General features: G+C 38.4%; 1 protein-coding gene across 1 annotated transcript in view; it reads left to right on the top strand.

Moving 5' to 3' along the window:
• The window catches only part of LAMA3 (laminin subunit alpha 3), a 190,989-nt gene extending 170,347 nt beyond the window's left edge, over positions 1–20,642 (top strand). The window contains exons 60-78 of the mRNA XM_084621252.1: positions 353–504; positions 616–766; positions 1,119–1,252; positions 1,773–1,920; positions 3,913–4,035; positions 6,729–6,853; positions 7,197–7,317; positions 9,490–9,630; positions 10,775–10,905; positions 11,915–12,049; positions 13,762–13,906; positions 14,193–14,362; positions 15,167–15,356; positions 16,060–16,200; positions 17,093–17,252; positions 17,457–17,587; positions 18,385–18,478; positions 18,862–18,981; positions 19,897–20,642. Coding sequence (XP_084477378.1) covers positions 353–504; positions 616–766; positions 1,119–1,252; positions 1,773–1,920; positions 3,913–4,035; positions 6,729–6,853; positions 7,197–7,317; positions 9,490–9,630; positions 10,775–10,905; positions 11,915–12,049; positions 13,762–13,906; positions 14,193–14,362; positions 15,167–15,356; positions 16,060–16,200; positions 17,093–17,252; positions 17,457–17,587; positions 18,385–18,478; positions 18,862–18,981; positions 19,897–20,042 — 2,658 coding nt within the window. The 3' untranslated portion in view covers positions 20,043–20,642. The remainder of the gene's footprint in view (positions 1–352; positions 505–615; positions 767–1,118; positions 1,253–1,772; positions 1,921–3,912; positions 4,036–6,728; positions 6,854–7,196; positions 7,318–9,489; positions 9,631–10,774; positions 10,906–11,914; positions 12,050–13,761; positions 13,907–14,192; positions 14,363–15,166; positions 15,357–16,059; positions 16,201–17,092; positions 17,253–17,456; positions 17,588–18,384; positions 18,479–18,861; positions 18,982–19,896) is intronic.
• Positions 20,643–23,333: the final 2,691 nt, after the last annotated feature.

Below are 23,333 nucleotides of genomic sequence, written 5' to 3'. Positions count from 1 at the left end.
TTTTGATAACCTCATGTGGAAGGCACTACAAAGGTAGAAAGCATTTTTATTGGTAAGTAATATTTTTATTATAGTAATAAAAGTAAGAGTTGTGTTTGGACTCCATTCAATCCAAGTGCATAGGACTCTTAAATTGATTTGAAATTATTATTATTATTGAAACAGAGCAGCCAATGAAGCAATGAAGCCATCCCAAAATTAGTAAACTGAAAAAAGTTTCCAAATGCAATGATTGCTACATTAGGAGGATAGCTTTCAAAGCATTGCAGTGTCCCTGAAGTAATTTCTACTATATTTTACCAGCTCTAGCATCAATCATTCATTGATAGTTGATTTGCTCTTCTATTTTTAGGCTTCCAAGGACTACATTGGTATGGCTGTGAGAAATGGTCGTCTCATTTGTGTTTATAACCTGGGAGGCAATGAAGCCGAAATAGAAGTGGACCCATCAGTGACTGAGAGTAACACTGAGGAAGCTACTTTGGATCGGGTGAAGTTTGAAAGGTAAGAGACTCTTAAAATACAACCGACTCTATCCCTTTTTTCTGTATCATATTTAGATGTTACTTTATTAATAAAATGCGCTATTCCTTTACTTTTTCCCTTGGCTTTTAGGATTTACCAGTATGCAAAGTTGAATTACGTTAAAGCAGCAACCTCAGACAAGAAGACTTTTGACAGTAGCAGTGGGAGCAGTCACACACTCCTAAATCTGGATCCCAACAGTGTTGTCTTTTATGTGGGAGGATACGCACCAGATTTTCAGGTAAATAGAAATATCATTCTGGCCTGTAAAAGTGTTTAATCATCATAAATAGGGATTTTAACCATTGAGTATTCTATAGCTAATACTTTTGATTATTTATACCATGTTATAGTGCTTCTTGGATGGCAACATGTAGGTTAAACAATATCATTTATTCGCAATACATTTTAATAGTTACAGCTTTCAGAGTAACAGCCGTGTTAGTCTGTATTCGCAAAAAGAATAAAAAGAAAAAAAATTTCTTTTTGCGAATAGTTACAGCATTACTGTTTTCATGTCTGTGTAAACATTATTAAATTGATGTTGATGTTTTGGTTGGTTTTTTTTTTTATGGCTCTTTTATTTTTTGCAGCCTCCCAGTGCACTAGACTACCCTCGTTACCAAGGCTGCATTGAATTAGACAACCTAAATGAGAATGTTATTAGCCTGTACAACTTCAAGAGGACATTTAATCTCAATACCACTGAAGTGGAGCCATGCAGTAGGTAAGAAATAAACACAGCAAGTGTTCTACATTAAGAAATTGAAAAAACGTTATCACTGATAAATTAAGATTAAGTGTATTTCCTGTTGATGTGACCACTTAAAATCAGGGCAAATTACCATTTACTAAAGCATTCATACCCACAGCAACTTCAGTTCACATACCCTGCCACCCAAATATTCTAATAACCAGACACATATTCAAACACCTCAGCTCCATGGCATACAATGTTTGGCTTCTTTATAGCCTAAAATGACATTAAAAAGAAACATCAGGTCACTAAAACATTTTAAATAAGATTTTTCTTCTCTAGAAATCGTATCTTAATCCCACTGAGGTTAATGAGAAATAGACTTCAGTCGGGTCAGGATTTGGCATTACTAGAATCTGGTCACCACTGTTACTGAATATTTTGTTTTAGGCTTTTTTAAAAATTACATTTAGTGTGGTTCTTGTTATGTCCGTGTGGTAGCAATTATTTGCTCCCATATATTCTGATTTATGATGTTTCATTGTTACAGATATAAAGCAGAGTCCGACCAAAACTATTTTGAAGGCACAGGCTATGCACTTGTCACAGCTAGAGAAGCAAATATTCCTAATTTGCTCTACGAGCAGGAAATTGAAACTACTGCAGATGAAGGCTTGGTGTTTTTTGCAGAAAACCAGGTAACTAATGGAGTGATTCTAACTTTTGAGTACTATATATACTTATAATAATTTGAAAACTGAAATTAATTGAGAAAGTGCTCGGAATAATAGCTCTCAAAACTACCATAGCCATCTGTGAAATGGATTAGCAAATTCTGTCCTATGTTTTATTGCTACTGAATATTAATTATAACACATTTTAGAAACAGACATTTAAAGAACAGATGCTGATTATAGCAGTGAATAGAGAGTGTGAGGTACTGTATGGTGAAGAATTGCCCCATTACTCACTTGAATGATGGCATCTCCATCTTAGAAGAAACAGGCTCAGAGGGAGAATTGTTGGTGGCAATGTTTTGTTGTGATGACCTGATAAGTTTTAAAAAAGGCTATTCTTGAGCCAGTCAAATCTTTGTCTTGCTTTCAAGAAGAAATTACTATTGTAATGTGCATCCCTGAAATACCCCATACAAATAGAAGGTGATGAATAATTTGTAAGGATCAAATCATCTCACTTCTCCCAAAGCCACTAAGGTTATGAGAGGCAGCTGGAAATGGAGGATGGTAGCATTAATGAAAATGCAATAGATGGGCTGCAGTTTTAACTGCTTTGACCCTGTATATGGCTCTGAAAGAGACCCCCAAAAGAGTAAGAAAAATACATTGTTGTTATGAATCATGTTACAGATAAATCACATTTTGGTAATGTAAACCTTCCTTTAAAAGGACTCTGTATACATTTTTCCTTTAAAAGGACTCTGTATACATTTTTCCTTTTCATCAAAGCAGTTATTTTTGTGATATTGGTACATGACAAAGGGAATTGTGTAACCCAAAAAAATGTAATAGTCACTTGTGCCTACCTTTCAAAATTATAGGCCAAATTCTGCTCCCAATTACTCCAGTTGAACCCATTGACTCCAATGGAGTTGTACCAGTGTAACTGAGAGGAACATTTGGCCCTATACTGGTATCTGAGATGAGTGCTTTTTTGATTTAGGTATTGTGATTAGAGCTGATTGGAAAAATTCCAACAAAACATATTTTCATTAGTATTTGCCAATTCTGCAAAATCTGAAAGTTTTGCAGAGATCATTTATTTTGCCAAAGTTCCAGTGGAAACCCACCTGGTTTCCTGCAGTTTGACCTACCGCCCCCTTGACAGCTTACCTGCCAGTCAGCTGTGAGTCTAGGCTTCCAGGGTCCACAGCTCTGGGGCTGAATTCCATTTCTTTAGAGAATTTTGAAATTTGCAGATTTGTTCCAAACTGGAACAAAACCTAATTTCAAAATATTGAAATCCCACAAACCAGATGGAGTTACCTTTTTCTGCCCAGCTCTAGTTCTGTTAGATAACAGAGCAAGGAGAAACTTAGAGTACAGGTGATGATTCCTATAAACTTTGAGGCTTCAGGTAATCTGTTAGGTGCTAGAACTAATGATAATATCGCCTGTTGTATTACTTATCTAATAAGAATGCTATAGACATATTTGGTATGTTTGTTAATATAATAAATCATTGCCTTGTTACTGAATTTTATTATAGCAATTTCTTTGAAATAAAAAAAGGATGCTATCAAAATTTTGTAGAGATATGATGGTACTTTTTTGAGTTGATTCATTTTCCTGAGTTTGAGTTAATCATATATATCATTAAGAGTACATTCTAGAATGTTATCTTTTATTTTTTGCCAAAAACTTTCTTGTTATTATTTACTGTCCTGGGAGGCAGTGTGGCCCAGAGGACAGAGCACTGGATTGGGATTCAGGAGACCTCTGATCTGTTTCTAGCCCTGCCATAGGCCTGCTAGGTGACCTTGGGCAAGTCACTTAACTGCCCCATGCCTCAGTTTCTCCATCTGTAAACACCTCCTTTGTAACGCGCTTTGAGATCTACTGGTGAAAAGTGCTATATAAGAGTAGTAGTATTATTTAACTTTATTAAAATAATTTACAAGACAATAAAAATACATATGATATATTACACCGTGGTTTTTTTTCTTATTGCAGGATCATTTCATTAGTTTGAATATTGAAAATGGCCATCTGGTGTTCAGATACAAACTTGACTCACAACCTCCAAAGGAAATAGCAAGCAATAAAGCAGCTGTAAATGATGGAACATATCAGCAAGTATGTCATTTAAACAAATGATATCTTTTATTAAAAGTATCATGAACTTCTAAAAATATATAGATCATAATGGCTGAAGCTACACATCCTATTTCAAATTCTTCTGACTGTGATGTTTTGCCTTTTTTTTTAGATGATTAGGCTAGAAAAACACTAGCTTATGTGTGAAGCTCATATGGAAATTAATCTTTACACTGCTCAATATCATGTATTTCTGTGGGTAAAGTATTCCTGGCGCATAACCACTCAAACGACTTGCCCTCTTGCAAGTGTATTTGTCATAAATATAAAGGGAAGGGTAACAACCTTTATGTATGCAGTAATATAAAATCCCTCTTGGCCAGAGGTACAGAATCACTTACCTATAAGGGATTAATCAGTTCAATTAACCTAGTTGGCACCTGACCAGAAGAACCAATGGGAAAAGAAGATACTTTTCAATCTGGGGGAGGGGGAAGGTTTTGTTTGTGCTCTCTTTGTTGTTCCCTCTTGGGACAAAGAAGGAGAGCAACCAGGTAAACCAGCTCCTAACAAGATCCTAAAATAATACATCTAAAATTACAAAAATTGTAAGTAATAGCAAGAAAATGCGTTAGATTATTTTTTGTTTTAGCTTGTGAATTTTCCCTATGCTAAGAGGAAGGTTTATTCCTGTTTTTTTAACTTTGAAGTTGAGCCTATAGGGGAATCCTCTATGTTTTAAAAATCTTTTTATTACCCTGTAAAATTACCTTCCATCCTGATTTTACAGAGGTGCTTCTTTTACTTTTTTCTTTATAATAAAGTTCTTCTTTTAAAAATCTGATTAATTTTAGTGTCCTAAACATAAAGGGTCTGGTCTGTACTTTTATTAAAAGCAATTGGTTGGTCTATTATTCTCAAGCCTCCCCAGGAAAGGGGGTGAAAGGGCTTTGGGGGATATTTTGGGGAAATAGGAACTCCAAGTGGTCCTTTTCCTGAATCTTTGTCTGAATCATTTGGTGGTGGCGGCAGCAATACTGTCCAAGGACAAGGGAAGGATTTGTGCTTTGGGGAAGTTTTTAACCTAAGCTGGTAAAAATAAGCTTAGGGGGTCTTTCATGAGGGTCCCCACATCTGTACCCTAGAGTTCAGAGTGGGGAGGAAACCCTGACAGTATTGCTTTAGTTAAGGATTATCATATTAATTGCAAATACCAACATTATTTTAATGTTTAGCTTGGTATTTTTATCAGATCAGTTTTAAGAAAAAACTTTTAACTGACCTTTATACAACCGCTTTTTTATCTCATCAGCTTAAAAGCATTTTGTGCTATTTTGTGGAGCTATTTATATGAAGTCTGCTTTGAAACACATAATCAAATCCCTTTATTGATGATTATTTTGGCCAAAAGTATAGTTAAACTCTACTGTTAAAATAGACAGATTTTTCAACAATAAGAAAATGTGACTGAAAAGTAAAAATAACAATGGTGTATGGGTTTATGTATGTATAAATTAGAGCTCGGGAAATACTACAAATAATTATTTGTGAACATACGTTCAAATTTTAAAATGATTTTGCTTGTCTGTGTCCCTTTTTTGTTCAGCTTTCCTTGGATATTTTAAGAGCTATGTTTACTGGCAGGAATATATGCCTAAACAGCAAATTTTAGGAGAATATTGCAGAACATTCACAAAAGGCACATCTTGAATTCATATACATGAGTACTTAAGTCAGAAACCTAATTCTAAAAGTCACTCTCATCCAGTCAAGATGTGACCTATGTGTCCAATCAAAACAGCTCAATTTTGACTTTCAAATATAAGAGCCAGAAGCAGTACTCCCAGTGAACCAGCTGTAAGCAATTGGTAGGCAGAGATATGTTTGCATAGAATACGAATGGAATTTCAAACACCATATTAATTTGTAGAAATCACAACCTGTTTGTAGACAATTTGCTCACAAACAAGAGGGCTAAATTTGATGAATAACTTGTTTACTGTGAATAGTTCATGCAGCTTTCGTGCGTGTGTGTGTGTGTGTGGAAATGCACTGAGAAGGACGTGGCTAATTCAAGTTCTGATTGTAGCTGGAAAAACTGCAGAAACCCAAACTTATTAGTAAAATGAAACAGAACACACTTTTGCTAATTAAGAAACTTAGCACCTCATTTTCAATGGTACTAGTCACTCACTCTCAGAACTTCATGAGTCAGAGTGCTTCCAAACCATGTGAGTATTCAGTTTTGCCACTCAATTTTGGGTACCGCACTTGCTAGAAGGTGTGGGTTCCATTGGCTAGGACTGGAAGTTATGAGAGCTGTGTTCTGCTCCCTCTCTGCCACTGATTCACTGTGTGAACTTAGAAAAGTCACGTCACCTTTCATCACCTCAGTCTCTTTTGATGTAAAATAGGCATAATGATACTTACTCTTCTTTCAAAAGTGCTTTGAGATCTGCAAATAAAATGCATAATCTAAGTACTATGATTATATCTATTCATTGCTAGACCACTCATGCACAAAAATCTGCATACATACCTCTTTTAAGCATTTGTTACTTACAAAATGTAGTGTAAATCCACTTGAAGCAATGCAGTTACTCTTTATTTAAACTGGTGTAAATCAGAACAAAATTAGACCATTTGTATTATGCTATGTTTGCACATTTTGATGTGCTAAATTATTCTTGTTTATTTTGTGTGCACTAATTCTCACTATCTGTCCATTTCAGATTAAATTATACATTTCTGGGAGACAAAAGTTAGTTTCGATTAATCCTGGGATTAAAGCCAACATCAATGTCTTTAAATTCACCACATACTACCTGGGTGGAATTCCATCTTCTCTGCGGGAACGGTGAGTTACTATTTTAAAAAGTCAGCAGGCCCAGCCTTTCTGTTGGGTACACACTCAACTGACATCAGTAAAAGGTTTTGGTTGTATCCTATTGGAGGGCTGGGTTCAGATTCTGTATGTTGTATGTGATGTGTATATATATATGTCAAAAACTGTGAGTTGTGGAAAATCATCTGGCTCTTTGTTAATTGGGTGACAGGACATGACAGTGAAAATTTGTGTGCAATAAGGATTCATCTTGGAATCTGCTATTTTATTTTTCTATTTCATATCATTCTATTGACTGACTGTTGTACTATTGTGTGATTGAGGTAACAAGTTACATTTTTCTCTCTGAAACCAGCTTTAATATCTCTACATCTCCATTCCGTGGCTGCATGAAGAATGTAAAAAACCCCGTCACTGCATCTGTTACTTTTACTGAGACCATTGGTGTCAGTAGGAAGTGTTCCAATGACTGGAAGGTAATTTGCAAAGTTGCTTTTAATATGTTTGTTGTTCACGGATTCATAGAAGGAACGGTTAAATCATCTAGTCTGACCTCCTGTATATCACAGGCCATTAACTTTCACCCAGCCTTGTGTTTGGCTAAAGCATAACTTCCAGAAAGACATCCGGTCTTGATCTGAAGACATCAAGAAATGGAGAATCCACCACTTCCCTTGATAGTTTGTTCCAATGATGGATTACCTTCACTGTTAAAAATTTGTGCTGTATTTCTAATTTGAATTTGTCTGACTTCAACTTCCAGCCATTGGTTCTTGTTATACCTTTCTCTGTTAGATTAAGGAGCCCTTTTTAGTACCCAGTATTTACTCCCTGTGGAGGTACTTACACACTGTAATCAAGTCTCCTTTCAATCTTCTTTTTGATAAATTAAACAGATGGAGCTCTTTTATTCTCTTGCTGTAAGGCATTTTCTCAAGCTCTTAAATCATCTTTACAGTTCTTTCCTGCACCCTCTCCAACTTTTCAGCATCTTTTTTAAAATGTGGACGCCTCTTTACCCCTCTTCACTACCCCCGTGTTTATACAACCCAGTATCACATTAGCCCTTTTCGCTACAGCATCATATTGGGAGGTCATGCTTAGTTGTTTGTCTACTGTGATCCCTAAATCCTTTTCATAATCACTGCTTTCCAGGATGCAGCCCTCCATTTTTAGTTATGGCTTGTGTTCCTTGTTCCTGAATGTCTAACTTACCATGCTACCCAGGTCACTATGTATGACTGTTCTGGCCTCATGATTATTTACCACTCTGCCAATCTTTGTGTCATCTGCAAATATTATCAGCAGTGATTTTTATATTTGCTTCCAGATCATTGATGAAAATGTTGAACAGTGTTGGGCCTATTAGTATTGAACCTTAAGGAACCCCACTAGAAACACCCCACTCAGTGATGATTCCCCTTTGACAATTACTTTTTGAGATGTCAGCCAGTTCTTAATCCATTTAACCTGTGATATTGCATAGTTCTAAATTTTCAATCAGAATGTCAGACGTACTAAGTCAAATGCCTTACAAAAGTCTAAATATATTACATCTATGCGGTTATCTTTATCAATCAAACTTGTAATCTCATGAAAGCATGGAATCAGGTTTGTTTGATCAGACTTTTGTTTCCATAAAATCATATTGACTGTCCTTAATTGTATTTCTGTACTTCAATTATTTATCAATTGAATCCAGTATCAGCTTTTCCATTGATCTGCCTAGGTCTGATGTCAGGCTAACCAGGCTATAGTTACTCAGGTCATACCGCTCGCAGTTTTTGAATACTGGTACAGCGTTAGCACTCTTCTAGTCTTTTAGCATTACTCCAGATTTTCAAGTTATGTACTTTTATTCTTAAATGATCTTGAAAAATGTGACTAGTGGACCAGTAGCTGTCTCTGCTTTGCGGAACGCATTGGGTGATATTGTGTATGCGGTCTGCATAGGTAGTCATCTCTTACTTCCTTTTCCTACCCCGATGGATCCTCTGAGTTTTTGTCTGCATCCCAGGGGTGTCACAACTTCAAACGTGCAAATCCATCCCCAGAGCCCTTTTCACTATTCTTCCTGCTGCAGCCAACTGGGTGGGACTCCCTTTCAACTCTGTGTATGCCACTTGGTTTGATCGTGGTAGTCACTTCCTGTTGAAAGACTCTTGTCACTCCTCCTCCTCCCTTTCCACTGTGGTTGAGTCTGCTGCCACTACAGCACTCTTGGCCTCACTGCCTAATGGATAAATGAAAGGGATTCAAATCTGAATGTATTCATTCCAGGCCAAAGTTCATTCATGTGGACAGCGACCCTGCCTGCCTACTTTTTGTCTTTGAATATAAAATCATCTGGCCTTTTCTGATAACATAGACAGTAAACAGAGCAGAGCCGTGTATCATACTAAATGGGCCTCAGTTTACTTACACTGGTTCAAATCAAGATTAACTCCATGGATGCCGACAAAGTATATATACTTGTTCTGTACTTGGAAACTCAGGTACTGTACGCTCAATTTGTCTGTTATATGTTTTCAGTTAGAGTCCATTCATGTGTATATTAGCTTGAATAAAAGAATGAGAGACTTATCTTAGGCAGTCCAGTAAAAAAAGTGATACATGAAAACCTAATTCATCATCTCTTTGCTTTTTAGCTTGTGAGATCTGCAACTTTCTCCAGGAATGGAATACTGGGTTTGAATGCTGAGGGTTTCCCATTTCCCAGCAATTTCCAAGTCGGATTTAGCTTTCATACGTTGGCACCCAGTGGAACATTATTAAATTACAATATATGGGTATGAAACATTAATTTTTGTTTCTGGATAAGAAAACTCATGTCTGTTTGGGACAGGAACATTTTTCAAAATCTCACTTTCTTGCAGAATGGGAAAACTGTTTCCTGCCCAATTCTACTCACAATAAGATCTGGTCCAAAAAAATTGAGTTTTGAAATTTTTCATTGAAAAGAATAGACCTTTTGTGGTGGAAACTCTCCCTTAAAACAGTGGTTCTCAACCTTTACAGGAGGCTGATTTGTCTTGTGTACCCCAAGTTTCACCTCATTTAAAAACTACTAGCTCACAAACTCAGAAATAAAGATATGAAAGTATCACAGCACACTATTACTGAAAAATTGCTTACTTTCTTATTTTTACCATATAATTGTAAAATAAATCATGACCCCCCCCCAGGTTGAGAAACATTGATATAGTATATAGAGCAGTATAAACAAGTAAATGTCTGTATGAAATTTTAGTTTGTACTGACTTTGCTAATGCCTTTCATGTAGCCTGTTGTAATACTAGGCAAATATCTAGGTGAGTAGATGAATCTCCTGTACGTGTACCCCTGGTTGAGAACCACTGCCTTAAAATGTTCCCATTTTCCAACCATGACTATTCACAGCACTCAGACAGTATGGGTAAACTTAGGTAAAGGGAGATTAAATGACTTGCTTGCTAATATGAAGTGCAGAGAGAAGTGACTCCACTGGAGGGGCAGAGTGTAGAAGAAATTCCTGTGTGCTTGTGCTTCTGGAGGAAACAATGGCATTCAGTAGGTGGGGAGTTCAATCCCTACCTCTGGTAAAAGTCAGTTAAAAAATGTTTAAATAACGTTTTTATTTTTTTGCATCCCAAAGTCTGGTGTAGGCTGGCAGGTCTCTTCCCTTCTCCAGGAGCTGTGTTAATTGCAGGGGTTCTGGAGTAGTATGATTTGGGAGATTACCCTGGGAGAGGTACAGCTTTTGGGGTGGCCCAGAACAGTTTTGTGGGAAGGAAGGTTTCCTCCCATGGAGCCATGTTGGATTCCAAGAACTCTTGGGAGCAATGCATTCTGCCATGCTGACTTACGATTGGGACTTGGGTTCATGGTGATATCAGGAAAACCTGAAGCTGCCTATATTTAATGATAACTTTATAGGATTATTTTATTTTTTAGCCTAATATTCTTACCATCTTTCTGAGAGACGGCTTTGTAGTCGTAAAGATGACAGATGAGGAAAAACAATCCAGCAAGAAATATGAAGATGGTTCAGTGCATTATGTGTCAGTAATCAAAGATGACAGGATGTAAGTCCAGTTCTGTGTTTGGTTTTTGAATGGAATGCAAGCCTTGGTTAGAAAGAGAAGATTGTAGAATGTTTTTTTGACCTGATGTTTGGTTATAAAACGGTACATAGTTAAAACTAAATTCTGAATTGTGCTAGCAGTGGATATGGACATTCTGAAGCATTGGCTGATTCTTGATCTGTATATTTGCATGTCAATACCTGCTGAGTTCCAGTTCAGCTCCTATACTTCACAGCAACACTGGTAGTCTGAGCTTTCAAACCAAAAGGCTTGAATCTGCTTTTCTGTGCGCTACGTGTCTTTCTCTGTGGTTGGGCAAGACATAGCATTGGACAGCTTCTCACACTCATAGTCTTCACATCTTTGAGTGTAAATTGCAAACCTATCTAATGTAGCTGTTTTACAGGCCTGAGGAGGAAGGGTAATATCTCTCCTAATTTTCTCGATATTGATCTCCTATATAGATTACGAGACAATTTACTAAAATTTATCTAATTTACTGAAAATTAGATGACTTCTAAAACACACTGGTCTCTGTAGGGTTATATAAAAACTTGTGCTGGCTAAAAAAGAGGGGTTTGAAAGATAGCCTTTGATTGTATTAAAGTCTTGGTCTAATGATAACGTTCAGAGTTTTTCTGTAGTAGCAGTGTCCAACTTGTCAAATTCTGTTTCCTTTTGGCATAAGTGATAGAATCCTGGCCCCACTGAAGTCAATGGAAGTTGTGCTGTTGACTTCACTGAGGCCACGATCTCACCCAAAGAATGTAAGGTGACGTTCTGCTCTCATTCTAACTGTACTGCACCATTTTAAATATGGTTAAGTAGTGAACTAGTACGGGTATAAAACCCATGGAAGCGATAGGAGACCAGGCCTGTAAACGCATTCAGAATTAAAATGTAACTGGAAGGCATGTGTGTGTCAGATCTTTCTTTAAAAAAAATTCATTTAGCTGGTAGTGTGTTTTTCCTAAATTTTTCACTCTTATTTGTATCCATCTTGTTTCAGGGTCAAGCTCCTGGTTGATGACCTGCCTGTGTCAATGGTTGTTGAACCTCAAGGAATGTCTAGAAAATTAAGTCAACCTATAAAATTGGGTGGTGATAATTTTGAAGGCTGCATCTCCAATGTCTTTATACAAAGGTACTTAACTCGGGAGTATTTGCAGTAGCAGACATTGGGGTAAAGAGAGAAATGTCCTGTTTTCCTTTATGAGTAACTGGAATTGCTTCTCACTAATCTGCATTTCTTCTAGATACATGAAACCTTGCTGAATGCATAACCTTGTTGCACAACAAATACATTCCTGTATTTGGCCAATTCATCACTTTTATAAGATTTAATGGAGTTTGATCTTTTGATGTATTGGAAGATCACTCTGAATTGTATTCCTTCACTAGAAGTTTGGTTTAAAAGCATCATTATATTGGAATGCGTATATTGCAACACCCAAAGTTTTCAAACATCTTTGCCTATATTATAGTCATCAAAAATACATGTGCAGCCAGATAATTGCATGAGCAAGAAACATTTGTATATGCAAAATAAATAATTACATCAATAAATGGGGGTACTTGTAAAAAGACCTGATTGCTGGTTTATGTTACCCATTTGTTACTCAGTTTTTTCCCTCCACATCCACCTGGTGGTAAATACATCTTTGCAAGCCCAATTTAGAAGAGAAATTTCACCTTAAGTGTTTTCTTTCATTAAGTTAATTCCTATCACAGGTATTCTCCCAGCTGGGGCCTGCTTGTTTCTACTGACTATTGAGTGTTTGGATGTGCATGAGTGTGTGTGGTTTCACAAAAAATATGTTGTATTTTTGGTTTGTATTTATCTTCATTAAATCTTTGCCTTAGCATTGTGAAGTTGTGCAACATGTATACTAACCTGTCCGTCCATCTGTGATTTACCAAAATTGGAGAGATTCCTTAAACCTTACAACCTACATATGTGTACATTTATTCTCATTGATTTAGCCTTTGCACAAAGAAGATTGGTATAAAAGTGTTTCTGGCAACAGGGCAGAGTTGCACAGTAACAAACTGATAGTTTTTTAGCCCTCACACTTGGGCATCCAGTTGAGTGGGAGTGTGGCTGATTTAGCAAGACTGTAGGTTTGCCCTGATCAATCCTCTTCTATCGCTAATCAGCAACACCTTCTTACTCTAGTCCAGAAGGTGTGACACTGCCAGAGTTACTGTATTCCAGCTCCCTTTTCTCAATGGCAACAGCATTTTTTCAAGTGGGTAGTTTTTGGTAGGCTCCTAAATTCAGTTGAGGATGCAACAGCAGTGGCTTACCTCAGCAGTAGGACTGTAGCAGAGGTGGGATGTTTCAGGCAAGAGCTCCAGACTACAGACTCCTTTCATGTTTCACAAACTTCCCACCCTGTAGGTCATGCAACATCTTCAAGGATTCCCCCCGCCACACACACACACTCACCCCTCCCCCCCCCAGGAAGCAGCTGATACTTTTATTTAGTCTTGGCCTGCTAAAGCTGCCAGAGGCACAGCACTGGACTCTATAAGCCACCTACTGTATAAGTGGTTGGGATTTCCTGGTGACATCACATGCTAATACAAAATATAGAAGTTCTTACAACAGTAATTCTGGATCTGCCTGTGCCAAGAGTTTAGAATCACTCATATAAATCATACTCTTGTGACAGGTGAAAATTGGTAGATGTCCCTTGAACAGACTATCACTGAGAGTAGATCTACCTTGTAAGGCTATATGTCCAAACAATGCAGCTCTAGAATATATGGTGGTTTTCATTAAATAATAGAGATGATAAAGGGTGGTCTCCTATAGCGCTCATTCTCATTCCTCATGTTTATTCCCTATTCTAGGACAGGTCAGCTCCCTCAAGTTCAAAATCTAATCAATTATACTGAGAAGACTGGTGTATCCGTGGGAGCCTGCAGGATGTACAAGTCACTCCAGCCAATGCTGCTGAAAGAATTAGCAGATCCTAACAGCTCTAAGATTTTCAAGGTATGTCTATGTTTACTATAAACTCCAATCCACACTGATTCTCAGGCTTAGGCTCCACCACATGAGCTGGCAGGGCTGAGGAACTGATGTTATTCCTTTTCCACCTAGCATCTGGAACAAGCTCTCCCTTCTCCTTATCCCATGCTCAATATATAACTCTCCAGAGTGATAAGTTCTTTAGCCATTCAAAGGAGGGTGTTGACTGATTCTGATGGGAACTATGAAATATGTATATTGAATTACTATCTCAGTTATACATATTAAAGATTTAAATTCTGCCTTGCAGTTACAGAAGAAAAAGTACCGTGCTTCCCTGACAGGTGCCGAAGTGCAGCTAGACCAGAAGAGCTGTGCTTTACCTACTCAGCTAAATTTCATCAGTGGAGCTTATCAGTTTGGCAACACTCCCAATAGTCATTTGCTGTATACACTTTCCCAGGCATCACTGACAGACAGGTAATGTGACAGTTCTCCACTTAACTTCTAATGCTGTATTCTCCAATGAATCTTAAGCCTTTAGGTGCTAAGGGTTATGATTTCCCCATGTGCATCTCTTTGGGAGTAATAGGGTGCACCCTGATTGTTCTGTTAGGGGCTTGACAGAGAACTTTTCCTCCCAATCATTGTTTCTACAGAACAAAGCTGAACAGGTTGCCTGGAATGAGATGCTTGAATTTAGTGCACATTGAGGCACAATCCAAGAATCTAAATCTGCCAACTTCAGCCCACATTCAGAAATGTGAATGGTGTAACACATAATTATGATTCCAAAAGCCACTATTGTGTTAACAAATTAATTGACTTGTGTTTGTAGGTCAAAACCTCTCCCCCTACATTCCAACAATTAAGACCAGACTGGGTGCTTCTGTTACTGGTTTCTGGGATGGAACTCTCGGAGACTGATGACCGGGTTTTTCAGAAGAGTGTCCTTTTCTGTCAAAGTTGCTTCTTCTCTTCATTTGCCAAAACTAGAATTCAGGACACAGTATATTGCCCCTCTGTTCAGAGAGGATTTTTAATTAAATTCAGTGGTTACCAAATAGTGAAGATACCCACTGGCCTTGTCTACTTTATATTCTCTACAGTACTGAGTACATCATCAGCATTCAAATACTTAATAGTAATCTCACTTTGATGTACTGGTATTATACTGGCAGAATCAGGCCCCTTGCCTCTTTCTAAAGGTTTTGGAAAGGTATGACAGTAAGCAAAACAAGGCCACGTTTTAATGTCTTCTCTGCTCCTCTCTTTCCACTAAAGGTCACATTTTTCAGTAGACGTACGGACTGCATCATCGGGAGGACTGATTTTTTTTGTGGGAAATAAGCCTGAGAGCTCTTATATAGCTCTTTACATTTCAAAGGGTCGTTTTGTCTTTTCATTTGGTGCTGGAGGAAAGAAAATTAAAATCAAAAGCAAAGCAAAATACAATGATGGGCAGTGGCATACTGTAAGTATTATGACATTTAGGACAAAATTAACTGTGTGAACCATTGCAAAACATGACCCAGCACTTAATATGCACAGCCGTAAGTGCTCAGCATTTTAAAATGCCGGGAGTATATTCACCTCAACCTTGTGGAGCTAGTTCATATTGCTGAAGGTTCGTGTGGATGACAGGTCTTCGTTGTCAAAAGTCTCACGGCAGTGGCCTAGTTCTAATGCAGTTAGGATTGTGACAATACTTGTATTACTTTAGGAAAGTTCCCCAAAAAAGGGAACATTAAGGTAGGTAGTATGTGTCTGTAGGATAGAGACATTATGGTTTAAGGCGTTATTCTGATGCCCGTAGGCATCTAGAAAGTCAGTGGAATTACTCTGGTTATATACCGGAGTAATGAAAAACAAGGAACCTGGATAACTGATGCTGTGCAAAATACTCCTAGTTTTTGAACGATAAGGTATTTGAAAAAACATTTTGCCCACCTACTTTCTTTTTATTTTTGCTAGTTTCAAGTGAGCCTCAAAAATGCATGCTGATTTAAGGACTATACTGTCTATAACTTGATGGTTAGAGTTTTCAGAAGTACCAAAATGATTTAGGAGCACAAGTTCCATTGACTTTCATTGGGACTTGTGCTTCTACCTCACATAAGTGATTTTGAAATTCTACCCAATGTGTCTAATGGTAATTATGCTTTTCCCCCACAAAGGTGGTATTCAATATGGATGGGAAGAATGGCCATCTTATTATTGATGGTCTGAGGGCCAGGGAAGGAAAACTGGCAAGTAATTCCACCTTCAGCACTAAGCCACCAGTCTATCTGGGTGGGCTTCCATCCCTGAAAGTACAGGTAAATCATGGAGATTTGGGGGTGTTTTTTTTCATTGCACTGCAGATGAAGACACTGAAGTATTGTAAAGGGCAGTCATGATGAGAGGGATTTAGATTACTAAGGCCATCTATACGTAGTGTCCACAAATTCCTAATTATAGACATACACCCCTTCCCCAACTGTGTGCCCAGCCTTCAGCTTGACATAAATTATCAGCATTTTACTCTATAAATTGATTGCAGCCATGTGCTGCTCCTGATTCCCCTTTACCTGCAAAAGTCAAATTCCTCTTTTCTCCAAGAGCACCCTTTCCCCTTAGAGCATTCACTTCAGCAGATCCTTAAGGTGTCTCCAGCTAAACTAGATTTAGTAGTATTCAGTACCAGATGGAGGGATTCCCACTTACTAATCACTGTGATTTTAGGAGGGATTATAGATGTAGAACCTGATTCTAATCTTAGATATGCATTACCTCTGTTATCTTTAAAAATGACCTGTTAGGTATGTGCATCACTACACAATAGCTGTTTGGGGGTGGGTGAGTGCTTAGTATTTGAAATCAGAATTAGACTGTTAGATTGTCAACATTTGGATGTATCATTGGAAAACAGCTATTCTACAAATAAGATTTTGCAATAACCCTTTCAAGATTTCAACATTTCTAGCACGCTTGACTCTTTCATAGTTTACTGGCATTTCTTTCATGACATAGTACACATTTTCACTGTACCAGGGACAGTCTTTAGGTGCATTTCATACTTGGGTTTTCTACCATCAAACAATGCTAAAGAACTGCTTGGCTGATCTGTTATTAAAATAATAGCCAGCATGCTCTAATTTATTGTTATATTATTATTAATTTATTATTATTATTATTATTATTTCTTCATGTTTTTAAATATGTTTTCAGAATATACCAAGAAAGAGTTTTGTAGGTTGCCTGAGAAATTTTAAAATGAATGGAAAGCTCATGAATACTCCTCATCGGAACACTGGGGTCCCTCCATGTTTGGATGGCTCTTTGGAGCCTGGGATATATTTCTTTAATGAAGGGGGATATATCGTCATTGGTAAGTAGTGTAGCAATCGCTATGTGGAGCTATGTCTTTATTATATAATCCACATAGATGGATAGAGACATAGTCATATAGCTATCAGTTTATTATATCAGACAGATATAGCTCCATGTTGTGTGTGTATATATAGATGATACTTTTCCCCTTTTTAATGTGCTGTTCTAATTATTCTCCCTCCTCCCCTTCTCACACCTGCAGATAACTCTTTTGTGATGGGTTTGGAATTTAAGATCATATTTAACATTCGTGTGAGAAGCCTAACAGGAGTCCTACTCCATACTGGAAACAAACAAGGCAACTATTTAACTGTTTACATGGAAGCAGGAAAGGTGAGTGTGGGGTTTATTTCTGTTTGAACTGTATTACCATAACTAAGAAGAGAGACACCTTACTTTGAACACCAAACTAACTTCGTACAAAAGAAAACCAAATTAAAAATACGTTTAAAAACTTCATGATAGTGTCTTATAACCATCTCTGTGGAGTGTGAACCTTACATTTGCTACCATACCAGTATGAGCAGCTTCCATTGTATGCACGCAGGCTTCCATCAGGCAGCTCCATGATAGTCAGTGCAGGGTGAAGGGGAGTGTCAGAGAACCCTCTTCTCCTCAGGACAAGGAGCACTTGTGGTACTCTGCTCCTCCAAAAATCTACCAGGGTTTAGGCCAGTGGATCATGGAACCATGTGCCCTCACTTCTCCCTTAGCCTTTGCCAGGCTGCTAGGAAGAGCGCAACCATTGAGCACCGACTGCTCTGTGCAGCTCCCTGTGTAGTTTCTCCGTAGCTTTCTGCACATACCCACTGCAGAATCTCAGCAGTTCTATTTTAGTATCGTGTTCAATAGCGAAGGGTGTCTCAGGGGAGTTGAAGGAAACCTGGGGAAGGAGGCAAGGGGGTGGATTTATGTGTGTATAGAGTACACACTATCCTCTCTTAGGACTCTTTAAATGGAATCTACCTTCCTTTAAGGAAGACTGTTTGGGAGTCCAAATATTTTGACTGTGCCTTTTAAAGTGTTGGTGAAATGCACCAGTCAGTGAGTTCAGTAAATTGTTGAGAGTTGGATATTCTTTTGTCACTTCTTTCTTTTCCCTAGTAACTTGAAAAATGACTGTTTTACAGCTCACTGCCTCTGGAAATAATGGTGCTGCAGAGTTCCAGACATCCGTCACTCCTCAGCAGTCTCTATGTGATGGACAGTGGCACTCCATAGCAGGTACTGTATCCTCTTGCCTGCTCTTCTGAAACTGAAAGGGGTGGGAAGAACAAAAAAGACTGCCGCAGCCCAAATCTAATGCCTAACCTTTTATACACTAAATAATTCCATTGCTGTTTTTTCTAAGAACACCCTTTAGAATAATAACAGGTTTTAATTATTTAAGATTGCATGTAGGGAAGAGAACCTTTGGACTTTGACGTTGAACGCTTTCTCATCCCCATAGGTATTTTGGTATATGTCAGTTTGACTTGGAAATATAATGAAATAAAACTTCCCCTATAAATCACATTCCTGCAAGACAAACACTTCTTAAAATAGTAGGTCATGGCTAGTGGATGCTTGACTGGAGCAAAGTTACTGATTTACCAAATTCCTTACAGTAACTCAGAAACAGAACATTGTGCACCTAGATGTGGATGCAAAGAGCAACTACACCATTGGATCCTCTGCCCCACTTTCTGCTAACGTGGGTCATCCGCTGTATTTTGGAAGAGTTCCAGGTAATATTACTTCAAGTTAATGTTTTGTTGCTCCTCCTGGTGTTTTGTTTCTTTTTTTGAAAGAAAAAAAATCAAACACACTATGGGCCATATCCTCTCCTATAAGGGAAAAAACACTCAGGTGACAGGAGACTTAACTTGTATTATCTCATCATTTTTTGTCAGGTAGGCAGGGTCTTGCGCACTTCCTCTCTCTCTCTCACACACACACACTATGTCTACAGTACAGGCTGGCATAGCCCTGTAGCATAGATGCAGCCTACGCCATTAGAAGGCATTTTTCTGTCTGTGTGGGAACACCACCTCCCTGAACAACATTAACCACCTCAACAGAAGCACTCTTCAGTCGACATAGCTATGTCTACACTGGGGCTTAGGTTGGCATAGCTACATCGGTCAGGGGAGTAGTTTTTTTCATACCTCAAATGCCAATATAACTTTCATGTGTCCACCAAACCCCCTCTCCCCGCCCCCCACCAAAACAATGCTCACAAAAAGCCACTCCACCCATATAGTCCAAAACTCCTGAGAAGGTTCACATACTCCTTTTGTCATAGGTGAGGGCTTGAGATGAATGTATCCTTCCAGTTATGTTAACTGAAGGGTGCATTCACACCTATCAATCTCACTGAGGTTTTAACTCAACCCATAGCAAGGTTTCACCCAGTTCATATCAACAGCAAAACATGATAAAATGTGCAATAATTTTTTTAATTATTTTATTTACCATAGTAAAGTAGTTTAGTTGAACGTGGAATGTTGGTATCATATTACATTCTGAAAGCAAAGACTATCCAATCCTCTCAATAATCAGAGATATCAAAGGGAACATTTTAATGCCACCAGCCTGTTGTATTCAGTGCTTTACAAAACAGCTCATATTATTTAGCTGCTCTTTCTTCCTTGTCTTTACAGCAAATTTGGAAACACCGTGGCTTCCTGTTCGGGACTCGTTCCTTGGCTGTCTACAGAACATTAAAATAAATGACAAACCTGTCTCTGTCAGCAAAATTTCAGAGGTTCATGGTGCAGTCAGCTTGACTGGATGCCCTGCCAAATAACTTTGCCATTACATAATAAGGGAATTATTTGTACCCTCGTTGGGTTGGGTCTTCTGATGTACTGTATGAATTACTGCAATATGGGTTCTCCTTCCCTGATCACTGTGTTACTCTTGTCTATTATGATGTTCAAAACGGCTTACAAGTTAATGCATCTTCTGGAAGGGTGGCCTGTGCCAAAGCTAATTAAAAATGTTGGCTTTGTTAGAGTCCTTATTAAATTTGATTGCTTTCCTGGGTAATTCATTGGGTGTGTGAGATATATACACAAAATATAAAATAGTATTGTTTATACACGTAGTGGGCCAAATGCTGCTTTCGTCCTCCCTGGTATAGCATTAAAATAACTCCATTGACTTAGCAGGAGTTATTTTGAGTTTACACTGGTGAGAGTGACTACAGAATCTGGCCTAATATAAATAATTTTATAAAAATATATACATTTCTTTGGGTTGATGAACAGTGTTTATACTGAAGTGTACATTAATGTTAAAAATAATAATATAAATGGAGTCTGAAGCACTTTAAAGAGTGGAACTCTGGGAGATTGTTGCTGTGTTAAGAGTTCTGGGGCCAATAAATGCAATATGCTCTTTTTAAGACTTCCATATTCTTATTTGGTTGTAAAGACTAAATTCTTTTAACACAGCTTTTTCCTTAACTTGTTATTCACCACGGCCAAATCCTGCTTGGTTTATGTGAGTAAGCCCATTGACTTCAAGGAGACAGCTTGCCCAAGTAAGTGGGACTGGGCCCATTGTTTCTGGTCCACAGAATTTAGATATGAAACACTTCTGATTAGGATAACTTTTCCTGTGGCTTTCAGAACCAGTAGATGCTCTGTTTGTTTTCCTGATGAAATGAAGACAAGATCGAATTATTAACACTGAAGTATCGAGCACACTATCACTTATACAGCACGAACTGCAACACTAAAACCAAGAAAATCCTTAGTTTGACATTCAAGTTTGTCTGACCAGGATCCCTTACCCCACAGAACCCTGTTTGCATTGTTATTATGGATGTGGGGCGGGGCTGAGTAGATGTTGTAAGGCTTCAATCACCGCATTCATTCAAGCCCAGCATTTTCACCCTATTTTAGTCCACTTCCCATCCCCAGTGTAGAGCCCCTATCTTTGTCTGAAAACTGCACTCGCTCTGCATCTTCCAAGGCTAGGCAAGTCTCTTTGGAAGCTCTTATGTTGTTCCTAAAGTCAGCCACGAGGTGGCATAAGAGAGCAGTAGAAACAAACCTCAGCTCCCACAGCCTGTGGGGTTCATCTCCACGATGTGTCCAGTGCCTCCAGCCCAAGATTCAGCAACCCTGTCTATGTTTGTGTGTTTGGCACAACATGCAGTATGGGTAGTAAAACATGCTGCCTAGCAAGAGGGCCCTTATGGATTTGAGCATTAATTTCCTAAAAAATCTTGTGGCTTCAATGCTTGTGTTTGAAAATCAAACCAAAAAACCTCCATTATACCAAATCTGTGTGTCACTGCTTTTCTGTGGCTATTCTGTTACGGGCAAAGCCAGCCCTCTCTTTGCCCTTATGGAGGGTTCTGTAGCAGCATAGCCAGGGTAGTTCTGCTGCTCTGTAGTGGGGGGTGAGGGGTGGACAGAGCGTGGAAACTGCACAGAGGATGAGCTGTGACAGGGACTCGAGGATATGGTGCTGCATGGATCCACCTGTATCACACCCCTGGAGGTGGTCTAACAACCCTTACGCTATTTCAGCAGAGAGCAAGCAGCAGCTAGATGGTATTTATATCGGATGTGTCTCCACACCGTTCAAGTAGCTTTCCAATGGGTAAGTTAGCCAAAAGTATTGAAAAGTGCAGTTATTTTACAACCGTAGTTGGCATTAACATTTCCCAGTGCAGGAGAGGAAAAACAATAAAAGATATGGAAAAATTCTCCAACAATTCCCCAGCAGTATTCCCATAATTCCTATCTGCCAAACTGCTCCCCGCAGCAGATTCTCCCTGACTCACAAAGTAGTGATGAGTCAGTCTAATCCTCCTCCCCACAGCCCAGAAAGGGCAAGCTCTTGTTTTTCATAAATTCTAAGGCCAGGGGGACTATTGTGATCATCTAGTCTGACCTCCTGTGTAGCACAGGCCATAGAATGTCCTCAAAGTAATTCCTAGTTTTGCATAGTTGAGATTTAGTATCACAAACCAAGGCAGATCTTGAATTCCAATCCCCTGGCAATTGGTTTCATTTAACCAGGGCTAGTTCTAGTGCTGACTGGAAATATATTTAGAAAGATTTATTGAGTAAGCTCTAGTGATTTGTAAGTGTTACTTTAAAAGCTGACTGGCCCTAATATGTATTGTCGTGTTGCAAAGTCAGTTCTGTTTTTCATCATTTCTTCAGTCATGTTGTTCTCATAGTTGACTGGTCATCCCATAGTATAAGATTGTCTGGGCAACTTGTGCCAACAAGTAAAACAATCAAGAGCTTGGATATATGCACCTAAACACAAATAAAAAAAAAAAATGGGCTGATAAACACCTGCTGAAAATCCTTAAGAGTTTAGATCCCAACAGTCACTGGGCAAGCCCTACTTTACAAAGAAATCTGTTTCTGATTAGATTATGCCGGTAATTTTAAAAAATCTGATTACAAGGAGAAATTCAGGTACTAAACAGTGAGTTACAGATCATATATTACACCTGATCTGTGTATGAAATATTCTGAGCTTTCCCAAATTGAAACGATCTTCTTTCCCGAAAATGAGGGTTTGTTCATTTGAATAGCTCCAGCTCACCAACAGTAGAAATTATGTACTGAAAAAATTACTTTTGTTTAAATTCTGCGAGGAATTCATTTAGGTGTAAAAACACCCCCGCAAATTTGTATTTATTTTATATAAGTCAAGAATGATTGAATCCTATTCTCTGATCAAAAGTTGGCCACATGCAGTATCATAGAATCATAGAATATCCGGGTTGGAAGGGACCTCAGGAGATCATCTAGTCCAACCCCCTGCTCAAAGCAGGACCAATCCCCAATTTTTGCCCCAGATCCCCCAATGGCCCCCTCAAGGATTGAACTCACAACCCCGGGTTTATAGCAGGCCAATGCTCAAACCACTGAGCTATCCCTCCCCCAAGTACTTGATAACAATCCAGCCCAAGTTTAGTAATGTCATTATAATTATGAACATTACTAAGGCACTCATACCAAGCCCTCTGCAATTCTCCAGGACAATGTGTGGGCCCGATCCAAAGTCCACTGAAGACAACGGAAAGACCTGCTGAATTCAATGGAATTTGAATCAGGCTATT

The sequence above is a fragment of the Lepidochelys olivacea genome (assembly GCF_965140295.1).
Source record: "Lepidochelys olivacea isolate rLepOli2 genome assembly, chromosome: 2".
Taxonomy (NCBI): domain Eukaryota; kingdom Metazoa; phylum Chordata; order Testudines; family Cheloniidae; genus Lepidochelys; species Lepidochelys olivacea.
This window is presented reverse-complemented; position numbering and strand designations above follow the sequence as displayed.